The sequence below is a fragment of the Anser brachyrhynchus genome (genome assembly GCF_964034855.1).
Source record: "Anser brachyrhynchus genome assembly, chromosome: 1".
Taxonomy (NCBI): Eukaryota; Metazoa; Chordata; class Aves; order Anseriformes; family Anatidae; genus Anser; species Anser brachyrhynchus.
Genome location: NC_137694.1, coordinates 63891649 through 63904623, shown reverse-complemented (window position 1 = coordinate 63904623; position 12975 = coordinate 63891649). Strand labels below are relative to the sequence as shown.

The following is a 12975-nucleotide window of genomic DNA, read 5'->3' as shown; positions in this document are numbered from 1 at the left end:
GTAGACAGAGGGAGAGATCTGAGTGAGGCCTCGAAGACGGGAGGAGTCTTGGGCCAAATATATCCTGCACATTTTTTTTTCTAACTGCTGCAGCACTTTCTTAGTTGTGGTAACTTCTGCCATCTTTACTTTGTCTTCACTTTGTCTTCCTCTACCTCCTCCTCTTCTTATCCCCAGTCTTTACACATTTTAAGCAGTGTATTCTGAAGCGTATTTGTGTCAAACACTATCTTTGATTTTAAATAAAAACAAATCTTAAGTTGTACATGCCGCTTCTTGCAGTCATCTTCACAGACAAAGAAAATTTCCTTTTTCCTGTGGCAGTTTATATGTTAGAAACCTAATGCTGAATAGGGACCACCGCTTGTCATATAGGAACCTGAAAAAAATCTCTTCATTTTCTTTATAGGTGTAAAGAGTAAAAAAGAAGATTGGTTAAAATATGATCCAGTGAAGCAAAAAAAACTGGAAGGGATCTCGACAGGTGAACTGCCCCTCTGATTATTGATTTTGAAATAAAAGTTGAATACTCTTTCCTTGGTTTAAGTGTTCCTTTACTACATGCCTGTATCTATTTTGACTGATTCTTTACTATCTCTGTTGCCAGAATGGATACTACTGAGTAGACATAAGAGTTTCAAAGATTTGTCGAGATTTTTATTGTCATAAGAATGTGTAGTTGGAGATCAATGGTATTTTCCTGCTTAAATATGTACAGTTGAATCAGAGATAGCACTCGTGTTGAAATTCAGCCAGAGCTTTAAACTAAACTGTAGGCAAAGCCCAAGCTAGCTGCTTGGTGACCTTTGCTTTAACCTGCTTTTCTGTCTGTCTTTCAGTTGAGGACAGTATTCCACTTGATACAGCCATACAAATCCTGGAAGGAGATGGCGAGGCTCTTCACATTCCAATCAAAGACTCAAAAGAGATGTTTCAGACCTACAGGAAAATGTATCTGGAAAAAAGTAACGCAAAGGCCTAGATAGCACTCTTGTATCATAGGTCTTACTCAATATTATTGGTGAAAAAAAATGCCAACACTACAATTTTTTTCGTATTTACTTCATATTTCTGCATAGTTATATATATATATAGAGAGAGAGATAAATACGTTATGTTGTTGGCAACATTTCAGCCCTGTTTGCCTAATAATTGTGAATAACTGATGATTTGCTTAATCTGTATTTATTGCACAAATAGGCTTTGGTGCTGACAATGTCATTGTCAAATATATTGTTTCTTTTTGTCATATTTGAATTATTTTTACAGAGCCAGGAGTTAGCTGTATCTTGACCAAAAAAAAAAAAAAAAAGATGCACAAACAAACCTCAAACTCATTTAAATCATCATAATCTGTTTTCTTTTCTGCTTCTGGAAAAGTTATGCTTGTGATACTTTCCATTGCTGGCAGTGGAAAAATATTTCTACTGGAAAGGGATTGCAGGGATTCCTAGGCATTACACCTTTATTTTCTATTTATGCTAGTTTGATTATTGTGCTCCTAACAAGGCTTTCTATTTTTTTGTGGAAACTTTTTTTTTAATACTTGGAATACAGATATAAAACCCCCGAATCAAACGTAAAGATAAGGGGATACTATGAGGTATTCATGCTGCTGCCCAGTTTTCTTGCATCTATTTTTATAGAACTTGTAGAAATTGAACTCAGAATACTTCGTCTGAAAACAGTGCTGTAAACTGATAGTTCGATGAAGACTTTTCCCTTCTTCACTCCCTTCCTCCCTCTTTCTACTTTCTTTACATTTGAAAGAAAAGCACAATTGTTGAAGTGCAGGGAGTTTGAATTCATTTCTGTCTAGACCATGATGCTAACTTTAACCAGACTGTGATTAATTCCTTTGTTTGTAAAACGTTAGCTAATGTTTGACTAAACGTTTACTGTGACATGAGTTGTATTTTTTGTTGGATACCTTTCGTTTAAGTGTCTTTTTGTTGTTCAGAATTCCGAATTGAATCTTTTTTTTTTTCAGAATTGTGGTTATCTGTTTCTTTTTATCTGTTTAAGCCTTTATAATAAAAGTAAAAACTCTGTAGATATTTCACTGAATGATTTTTATACTTGAAATAAACTTTTTGCAGGCTATGCCTAGTCTTTTTTTTAGTTTAAAAAGCAGGTAGTTATATTTATTGCAGTTAGTTAAACACCAGAGATAACCATGTAGATTAAACACAGTTTTGGAGTAACTGTCAGATCTTCCTCCTTTGAGTGGTTTCATAGATACAAGTGACGGAACTGGATTTGAGTCTAAGCTTTTGGAATCTATTGAACTAACAGCATGTGCTTATATTTCAGAAAACACATCAGGAACTTCTTTATCTTCATTTGTTTTTTTCATTTTCTGTTTTGTGTTGAATTAGTGTCAGTACTTAAAGAGCTTTCAGTGCTACTCCTATCATGAAGAGGCACGCTTGTAGGGATCTTGTACGCTGTTACCCAGTGGAGCACATAACATTACAGTTTTCCAGGTCTCTTTGTACACTGAATTAAGAAAAATAGGCTTTTGTTGGAAGAAAAGAAGTTTTCCCTTCCATCATTTGTAGATTTCTTCTTTCAAATGAAGGAACTGTTTGTGAGGTTTTAAATTCCCCTGTCTGGCCCATGTGTCCTAATCACTTATGTTTTTTCTGGATGGATGCCCAAGTATTAGTTTGGAAGTTGCTGCTGGAGAATTTTTGTAACAATGTTGGCAACTCTTAAGAAGGTTTTATTTTATGCTTTCTTGGGAGTTTAGCACCTGTGTTATACTGGCTGCATTAACGAAGATTCATTGTAGCCTTAAGCACACCCAGTGCCGGCAACACAGTTCCTGCTGAGAATTATTTTGGATTTTGTTCTGCATAATGATATATGAACCTGACTGAAGTGGCTGGATGAATTCTTTTCAATAGAAAATTATTCAGTCCATTGGACCATGATGACTATGTTGTAAGTGTGTGCAGAAGTTTGCTCGCTGGCCTTGTGCATCCAGTACATAAGAATGCCAGTTTGTGTGCCGATGCAGACAGTTCCATCTTCCTTCTCCCTAACACCAAGGAGCCAGCCTTGGTGTTAAGAGCCTGCCTTTGTGACAGTGTATGCAAGATGACTTGTGACTTACGCTGCTACACTGCTTTGTTATGGCTAGGATTTTTGGAATAGACTGGCTTTCTGTCTTCGGTTCATGTATTGACTAGGTAGTTATCCTGTAAGCCTTTGTACTTAAAGTACTTTGCACTTAAGGTTGGCCTCTAGCCTGTGCTACACTTAATGCATAATTGCTGCAGGTACCTGCAGGATAAGAGAATTGTGCCAGACGCTGTTACTCAGTTTCCATTTCTCCTACTCCTTATGCTGCTGACTGAAGCCACCATAGCACAACTAGCCCTTGGTCTGGGACAGGCAAGATGCTGGCATCCACCTAGATGTGGCTACTGTGAAAAAACAAGTGCTGTTGCTTGGAGAAAACTGACAAACATGAACATGAGGGCACTCACTAGCACTGAAGATATGTCGTTAATGTAATATGTGGCTGTTGTCTTATGTTTCCTGTATTTCAAAGGACTTGTAATATGAATGTCACCAGTGGGGTTATTGTACAAACTGTGGATCCTGTCACGGCCCTGAGAGCACCAAAATGCCTTGAAGGTCGTGCTCACTCTTATGTAAGCACCCACACCCTCTGCTCATGGGTCCAGGAATTCCATTTAAGATCAAGGGTGGAAGTATAATGCACAGTTAAGTGCCCAACTGCTAGCTGGCAAATTGGAACGGAGAAATTGGATGATTGTGTGATCATTGTGTGAGACACAGTAGTCTCCAGTCTGTGGGGAACCATTTCAGACAGAAAGGTTTCAAGAGGTATTCCCTTAAGTATGTTGACAGCAAAAATAAGAAAAATGAAAATGTGATCCTGTTGCTCTGCGGGCAGTGGACCCTGTGATAAGAGACTTGGGAAATACCTTCTGTTATTCTGCTGTCAGGTCTGTCAGACCTACTTTGTCCTGAGCCTAGTGACAGTCTAGTCTGCAGGAGTGAAGAGCTACCTGTCAGAGGAAGTTGGAATTGAAGACCACTCCAACCAATTGTTTGTGCGCAGGTCCATGAAACCAGAAGGGATGCATCCAAGGGTGATGGGAGATCTGGCTAACATAATTGCAAGCCTGTTCTGCCGTCCTTGAAAGGCCATGGCAACTTGGTGGAAGGGAGGTCCCTGGTAAGTAGAAAAAGGCCAATGGCATGTTACCATTTTCAAAGGCAGGAAGATGATCCAGGGAACTACAGGACCTATTTATTCGGGAAGACTGTAGAACAACCATCCTTGAAGCCACGTCTACCCAAGCATGGTAAGGGTAAGGCCATTTGAAATAGTCACCATGGATTTAACAAATGGTAGGTCACACCTGACTGACCTGATGGCCTCCTATGATGAGATAACTGATTCTGTGGGCAGGAGGAGTGTAGAAAGTGACGTTTACCTTTAACAAGGCTTATTGACTTGGTTTCTGTTTGTATTCTTGTAGCCAAATTGGAGGGACACAGTTTGGATAAGTGGCCTACATTAGTGGCTGAAGATTAGCTGAATGTTTGGCTCAGAGTGATACAGTCTGTGGTCAGTGGTACAAAGTCCAGCTGGCAGCTGATTACTACTGGCATTGCTTAGCAGTTGGTGTTGGGACTGTCATTGCTCTCGACGTTCATTAATGCATTGGAAAACAGGACGTAATGAACCTTTGCAGGTTTGTGTGGAGAAAGGACTTCTCAGGAACATCAAGGGGAACTTTCAGTTGAAGCTCAGAAAAGGCTTGAAGACTCTTCATCAAAAAAGGTCCTGAGAAAAGGCCTCCTGAAAAAACTTGCTTCCTTTCACTCACTTGAAACAGATGAAGCCAGAGATACAAAGAGCTGGTTTCCAATGGTGTGATAAGGTAGAAACACGCAAGGTATAGATGTTGACTTAATGAGGCTATAGTATATAAAATATATATTTTTATAAATAAATATATTTATAAAATAATAAATAATAATTAAGTTTGATTATTATATACAATTAATAATAAATAATAAAAATAATAAAATAATTTATAAAATATATATTTTTATAAAAATATATTTTTATATAGTATAAAAATAGGCAAGGAAGAGCCATTGAGACCGCCTTTCAGAAACTACTTGCTGGCAGTTGACACCATTCTGCCAGAAGTGTGTGTCAGTGCTCGTAAATGTTTCAGTCCAGATGCTTGCTTGAACTGTTTGCAGGAAGAAAGTGGAACCTTTTTTTTTTTTCTTTCTTTTCAGGTTTATAGATCCAGTGTGTTTAGTTTCTAATTTGCCCAGTCAGAAAAGACCCTTGAGGGAAACATGCTCAAGCATCAAACTCATTTGGATTTGCTAATGCAAAGGTGCAACGTGGGTACTATAGCTGAGACCGTAACCTAAGAACAGGTGATGCGTGGAGTATCTTGACACAGGTAAAGGGATCATCATTAATCAGAAAAGACACTGCTTAAGCTTAAGAGCAGATACATAATCAAGAGCCGAGAGGTAGCTTATATGCAGCAATCCACTTCTGGTAATGGTGAAGCCCACTGAGCTGCCAGCATGAATTGTGTTTTTCAGCAGCATGAGAGGATGTGGCTAGTTATGTGTAGTCCCTGTGTCAGGGTGGAGCAATAGGTCTTTCTGAGTCAAGCAAAGTAACAGAAAAAACAGCCTGAATGAGCCATGAGTGGGGTGTGTTGCTGGCCCTCCAGGGGAGGTTCTCTTCTGGTGTCAGAGATAAAAGTCACATTTCGCTATCTTTTTCTCTCCCTCATAAAAAATAGAACAGTTCAATAGAGGAAAACAGTGGGGGTTAAGAGCTGATTACCCTGGTATATCAGTATCTAACATGGTGGCTTACACAGAGGTCTTCTCTGCAGATGTTCGGTAAATGTTGCTGAGGATATTAATAATCTGCTTGGCAGACAACTGGCATGTAGAGCTGGATGAAGGAGTAATTGTAAGCCAGTATGTGCACATGTGCAAACTTTCTTATGTAGAGTGGGGGTGAGTCATGAAGCAAACTCCAAGCTGGGGCTTCTGAGCTTGAGTTCTCCCCATGGCTGGTATGTAGTGAGCATTGTTGCTGCTTGCGAGACATCCACGCCAATATCTGTTGATAAATACTGGAAGCTTGCAATGAGCTTGGAGGTTTCTTTCCTCAGTTCTGCGTATCATCTGACACTTCCTGCTGACAAAGGAGGTCTGGGCTTTTAATGGTGCACTCAGAGATCAAAAAGATTATATCATAAATCAGACTCGTATAGTAGAAGAATCTGCTTATTTACTGCAAAAGTCAAAATGCTCACAGTATTCTCAGTACAGGACTTGCCATACCTTTTTTATTGTCCTTTGCCTGATCTATCCTGGAAAAATAATTACATGTGCGCATGCAATTTAAAACTTGAGTACAATTCACCCATACGGTGGAGCAGAATTAAAACTCCATAGACATTTCTTCACTGTGCATGTTTTATTCCATTCATGTATTCTTTTAACAGATCTTTGACTTGTCCAATTTGATAGTATTTTAAAAACTCAAACTGAATAACACATTGATAACTGTAATGGACACACAGGGAAGACCATTGTATTGAGGAGACAGTGATCCACATAATGGCTGACCTGGATGATGCCATAGATTGTACAGAGCGCTTGGCTGCTACGTAACTGTGGCAGCTGAAACACTTAAATGACTGATGCATGACTGTGATGCAGAGAGTACCTACCAGAATAATTATTTTTGGCGTGTGAAACTCAAGTAGGCTTTGATTACTCCTTATCAAACACCCACCCACATGTAACATCCCTCGTCTGTCACACTGAGACTGGTTAAGTTTTGCAGTAGAAGGAAAACTGTAAATACTCTAAGCACTGATCACTAGAAGGCTAGTGAACCTCGCTATGGATGGGAGCATGTCTTACTCTGATCAGAGGTCCTTCTGATGCTGTATCATCTCAGGGTTCCCAGCATCCAGAGGGTGTAAACTGAGTTTGAGCTCTCTCATTTCTGCCAGCCTCGTAATAAATGTATTTTGTAACCTCCTGTGTACTAGTCCTGTGCATTTCTTGTTGGGGTCCTAAATGACAGCACTCACTGGTGCAAAACACTGTCCCTTTGATCTTCCACTGCATCAACTTCAAAGCTAGAACTCAGAACTGCTGAAGTTGCTGCTGCCTTTCAGCCCAGAGTGACTGAAAGTAAATGGAATTTTCCTCCGAACAGGAGCTCTGCTTAGACCTACAGATGGAGAAACACCATACTCCACGGGGGAGTTTCGCAGAGTTTTCTCGCAGCAGAGAAATGGTGAAACTTGGAAACAATGACTTGCATTGAAGAGGAGAATAATAGGTTGAAGTCTGGTGACAACCTCCTCTGTGTACATACTTCTCCGTAAGGAGCTGGCTCCAGGGTCTTGGTGTAGATACATCTATTTTGTCTCATAGTGTAAGAAAACACATACTTAGCTCTTCTCATCAAACCAGAAGCTGTGATTGAAGGTGAGTAGGGTGGAAGTTTGTGTAACATTGAGGTAACAAATTCAGTATGCTTAACTGCAATGGTAATTTCCTTTGACCAGGTACAAACACAGAAGCCACATGTTCAGTAGCCATTTCCTTCACATACATGTTATAACACATCATAAATCACACCCACTGTCTTGTCATGTGTTCAGTCATACATGATCCCTGTGAACCTAGAATAGAACCAGTCATCAAGAAAAACAAAATGTGCAGGATAACAAGCATTACAAAGTGCTAGTCTAGAGAACTTGGAAGAATTTCACCATTGCATTTTGCCTTAACAGTACTTTCCCTCCCAGGTGTTGTAAGTTATCTTTTTTCCTGCTAATGCCTCGTTAGCTGAATCCTAGCTAGGTGTGTGTCTGCTTTCCAATCAAGGGTGATTTTCTTTATGGCAGGCTGGTGGGTTGTAGCCTCTTCTTTAGAAACCTCGTCCTTTCAAAGTCTTAAGACTTGGCTGTAGTCTCTACGCTTACTATGCTCCCATTACCATCCTTATTTGTCTTCTTTCTTAGACTTTTCTTTTAGAAATCTTGCCTTCATGCTTGCCTTTTTTTTTTATTATTATTATTCTTAGGATTTCTTGTACTGATTTTTCAGTAGCTACTGCAACCTTATTATTTTTAAATCTTTTTATCTTCTTACATAACTTGGCTCCAACTTGTTTTCCTCTGCCTCTGGGGCTCCCAGCCTGTTTCCATCCCAGCAGTGCTGCCGGCCTTGAAACTTTTCCTAGACTCCAGCTCTAGTGCCACCAGCTCAACTATGTAGAGCCTACTTCTTGTGACTTCTGTATTAAACTAGTCCCCTCTGCACCACCATTTTTTTTTTTTGCCTGTTCGTCAGTACCACACCTACAAGAGAAAAATAGTTCACTGCTTTCAGCTCTTGTGATTGTTGCTAGAGCATCTCCCATGTGGATAAGAAAAGTAAGAAAGAATTTCTGCCTCCTCCCTGCAGGCTTGGACTGGAGTATGGCCATGGCAGTGGGAGTCTTGTAGCACTTATTCCTGAGTCCCAGCAAGTCCCCTTGGGCACATGCATGCATGTTTTTTGTTTGTTTGTTTTGAGAGTGGGTGTGCAGGTGAGAGAGGTATCTCCGGGGGAGATCGAAAGGCATGTGGCCATGCTGGCTCAACCTTTCCAGATCTTCATCGTCAATAGGAAGATGCTGACACTTCCCAGTAAACGCAGCACAATCTTCTAGCTTTTTCTTTGAAATGACTGAGCTATTTCTGAAGAAACTTTAAAAATAACCCGAAGCTAAGCTTCATATGGTATTTCAGTAAGACAGTTAAAGTTTGGTAGTCTGGTGGGCTGACCCCAGCCAGAAGCTCGGCACCCTCAAGCGATTCACTCCCCAAAGGGAAGGAGCAGAGAAGCAAGAAAACTCAGGGGTCAAGGTACAGATAGTTTAATAAGTGAAGAAAAAGGGAACAACAAGAACAAAAAATGTGATGTAAAGGCCACATCCTATCAGCAGAACAATGACCAGTCACTCTCCAGACAACAGCTACTTTAGAAAGAGTATCCTCCAGTTTTATCATGGAGCAGGACCTTATCTGGTGTGAAATACCCCTTTGATTGCTTTGGATCAGCTGTCCCAGCTGTGTCCCCTGCTAGCCTCTTGGTCACTCCCAGCTCACTCTCTGCAGGGCAGAGTGGAAACAAAAGGCCTTGATGCTGCCTGCACAAGCACTTCTCAGTGGTAGCTAAAATATCAGTAAGTTACCACCTTTGTTTCAGCCACAAATCCAAAACCCAGCGCCAGATGAAGAAAACTAACTCCATGCCAACCAGACACAATACATAGTCAAAGGCGGATTTAAGTTTTCAATCCAAAGCTATGATAATTCTCTGGAAAATAAAGATCTATGTGTCTCTCTGCAAGCACATCAGTCCCGATGCTGAGAACTTGTGAAGAGGACATCTCATCCTTAAGGCTGTGGTGATAGAAGCTGGGAAGGATGGTCTGTTGAACTTCAAGTGATTGTGGGCCTTACAGTCTTCAGTATTAAAGGTAGAATTCATCTTGACGTTTTTGTTTAAACAGTAGGAAAGGACTTTTATGGGTATATCGTGGCATAAAGTGAGATGTTCAGATAGTGTAATGGTAGACTTCATAAAGGTGTGTTTTCCGTAATGTTGCTTTTTGTGGCTGCATGCATTTTACAATACTGGTTAGTTCATTTTGAGTTAATGGCACAAATAATTCAAGAACATGGTAAGCACAACCATATTCTGAAAGGTTGTTAGGATTGTAAAAGTGAGCCTGCACCTTTGTGTACTTCAAGCCCTCCTGAATCCCCTAGGCACTATCCCCCTTCCTCTGATGATCAGTGCTTAAAAGTTCTAGTCATAAATAGCATTCTCCTTAAAACAATTACTATAATCTTTGCAGGAAAACAATCTTTCACTAATGCACCACTTATGATGGCCTTCAGACCAAAACATAGGTACTTTTCATAAAGAAATTACCCTGACGGTTTGATGTCACTGAATAACTTTTGGCTCTGTATACCAGTATCAAGCAAAAACCAGAGAAGATAATTGATGGCTTATGCGAGATGAGAAAGCTGACGAGTCCTTCCCTCCAACACTGCAGTAAAGTCAAGGAGAACTCAGCCCTCAGGGTTCCCAGCTAGCTACAAGGGATGCTGACTCGTACCCTACAAGAAAACAATGTGGGATGCAGTTAGATTGCAGTGTTTGGGCCAGAGAAAATACATGTCTGAATGGGGGGAGAGGGGTTGCTGGTTGCAGAGGTGAGGGAGCATGTCTGTGGAAATGTTGGATATGCACTTTGTTAATACCTGTGCTTATAGTACTTCTCAGCCTGTCTGGTTCTTCAACGATTTAACTGCATTGATGAAAAAACGCATGTCTCTTTTTGTTTAGAAATACAGAGACTGTCCTGGATCTGAAGCACTGCAGAAGCAAGCAGTGTTGCCAGAAGCAAATAGAAGTCTAGGTGTTAGCGCAGCAACCACATAACCACCAAGTGATTATATGAAGGTGCTTTATTCAGCACTGGAAGCCGGGGCAGGTGCCCAAATCTGGCTTCAAGTCCCGTTACATCCCGATCGTTATTTATACCTTCAACATTACGTAAGGTATACATATTCATTACAGGTTGCAACATCAGCCTCGCATTCCATTCTAATTAGCTCCCCTCCCCTTTGCACATGCGTGGTGCCCTCCGGTGGTCGTCCAGGTGGTCGTCCAGATGAAGTAAGGAGTCTTCCTCTCTGCTAAACTTTTCACCTTTCTCACTCGACGCATGCTCCCTCCGCTCCTTGGTTCTGGTTCAACTCATTTCAGCATTTTCAGGTTCTTATCAAAGGTCAGGTTGTACCTGTTCCCTCCCAGGGTTCCCTTTCAAAGATTCATTTGACTGTTTGGTATACTCCCTAAATATCTCAGTATACTTAGATTAATTTGATAATGTAGGTACATTTGACAATGCTTATTATACTTTATGACCCATCACCTAAGAGACATTAATAAAACATCCATTTGGTTCTCCCTAACACTAACATTGGCAAGGAGAAATGACTGCAGGATTCACCTTTAAACTGAACTAAAATTAAGTTTGGCACAGAGAGTTGCTTCTTCATGCTTGAAGCCATAAGCAACTAGAATGGGCAGTACCAGCACAAACGTGAAAGGCTTTATTTAATCCATTGTGTTCTCTCAGGAGGACTTCAAGGAACAAAGAAAACAATATAGATTGGAAAGAACTGGCTATAAATACAATGGTTATGAATGAAAATTAATATAAATGCTCTACCTGTGCATATAATCATTTTGTACATAAAAAGAACGCTCTTCTTAGGCCCCGGTGGGTGATACATTGTGGCCCACCCTGCAAATTCATCTTCTAGGACTTGTAGTCAGAACCAAGAAAGGTGAAAAATACTTGATAGGTATAGCAGACATTTTCTGTAGGTGGGTGGCAGTTTCCCTAATACATACCAGTAGGGCCACAGCAGTAGCTTGTGGGCTTGTGGCACAGGTGTTGTCCTTTAAAGATTTATTTGTAAAGTTGTAACCATCTGTGGATCTGTAAGCACACTTTATAGGAAAACTTCTGCAAATGTATTCATACATATAATGTGTAAGAGATTCGTGTTGCTTGCTGTAACCAGTTCTTAGTGCAAGAGGAAAAGACAAATGCAGTCTTCGCACAAATATTAAGAATGTCTGTTAATAAAACAGAAGAGATCCCCATTTTTCCAAATATGAACAAATATCAAAACACATGCACATAAAAGAGACAACAACAGCAAAACAATCATTTAGGTAGATTTTTTTTTCCTGTTTATTATCACAACTAGCTTGCAGAGGGATATTGACAAAAGGGTTATTACCTGATTTTATCAACATGGAATAATTAGTTCACTGACTGTTATCTTCAGGATACATCAGGGGTGGTTACACATTTCTAATTTGTCAAGCTGTAAACAAATGTCCTTTAATGTAATCTGCATTTTGGGTTCAATGATGCCACATTCAGCAGAATTGCTGTTATTTTAAACTGCTTTATGCAGTTCCAGTCTCCGTAATATTGACTTCGTAGTGACTTTGCCAATATTGGAATCGCTTTGATAAATTGCTGTGACTGATATTGGCCACTGTCCATTCAGATAGCTGCTCAGATGAAAATACCTGCAAGGAACAACATTACAGCTACAAGGTCTATCTACAGGGAGCAGCATAAAGAGCTTGAAGACCATCTGCTCCATAAAAGCAGCAGTCTGGATATGCACATAAATGGCACATGTTAACATCAAACCTCTTATTGTGTTCAAGCCACAGACCTGCATAACGTAGGACCAAAAGCTTCTGTCTCTGGTACTGTCTGCTGCACCTGTGGGCACCTCTAGCAGCTGCAGTGTGGGCAGCATGGCAGAAGAGCCAAAAAACAAACAAACAACCAAAAAAAAAAAAAAACCAAACAAGGAAAAAAAACAAACCAAAACAAAAAACAAAACACAAAACAAAACAAAAAAAACCAAACAACTATCTCTAGGGGAACCTGATGTTGCTCCTCTGCATTTCTGCTTTGCATACCATACAGCGAACTACGATCAAACCTGTTCTGAAGTGCAAGTACATCCAAAGCTAATTTCATCTCTGATATGACTTAAATAACTACAGACAAGACTTAAACATGCATGAGTTCTAACCTTTAAATTTTAAAATGCTGTTATGACAAAAAGATTCTTTATAGAAAGAGTATGGTAAACAGAGCACAAATAAAGCACAAAGTGATGACGTGCTTTAATGCTTGGAGGTGACATATAAACCAACTAAAGGTTAGTTTTGAGGGATTCTGCAGTATTAATGTTGAAAAATATCTTTATACTCTGCTATAACAATATATATTCTGGGTAAGTCACTAATGTCTCT

The 12975-nt window shown here is 40.0% G+C and overlaps 1 protein-coding gene across 4 annotated transcripts in view; it reads left to right on the top strand.

The window, feature by feature from the left end:
- RESF1 (retroelement silencing factor 1) overlaps positions 1-2101 on the top strand; it is a 28647-nt gene extending 26546 nt beyond the window's left edge. For all 4 annotated transcript variants that reach the window (XM_080553183.1, XM_080553181.1, XM_080553182.1 and 1 more), the window contains 2 exons: positions 410-484; positions 840-2101. In XM_080553183.1, coding sequence (XP_080409309.1) covers positions 410-484; positions 840-982 — 218 coding nt within the window. In that variant the 3' untranslated portion in view covers positions 983-2101. The remainder of the gene's footprint in view (positions 1-409; positions 485-839) is intronic.
- The last annotated feature ends 10874 nt before the right edge of the window (positions 2102-12975 follow it).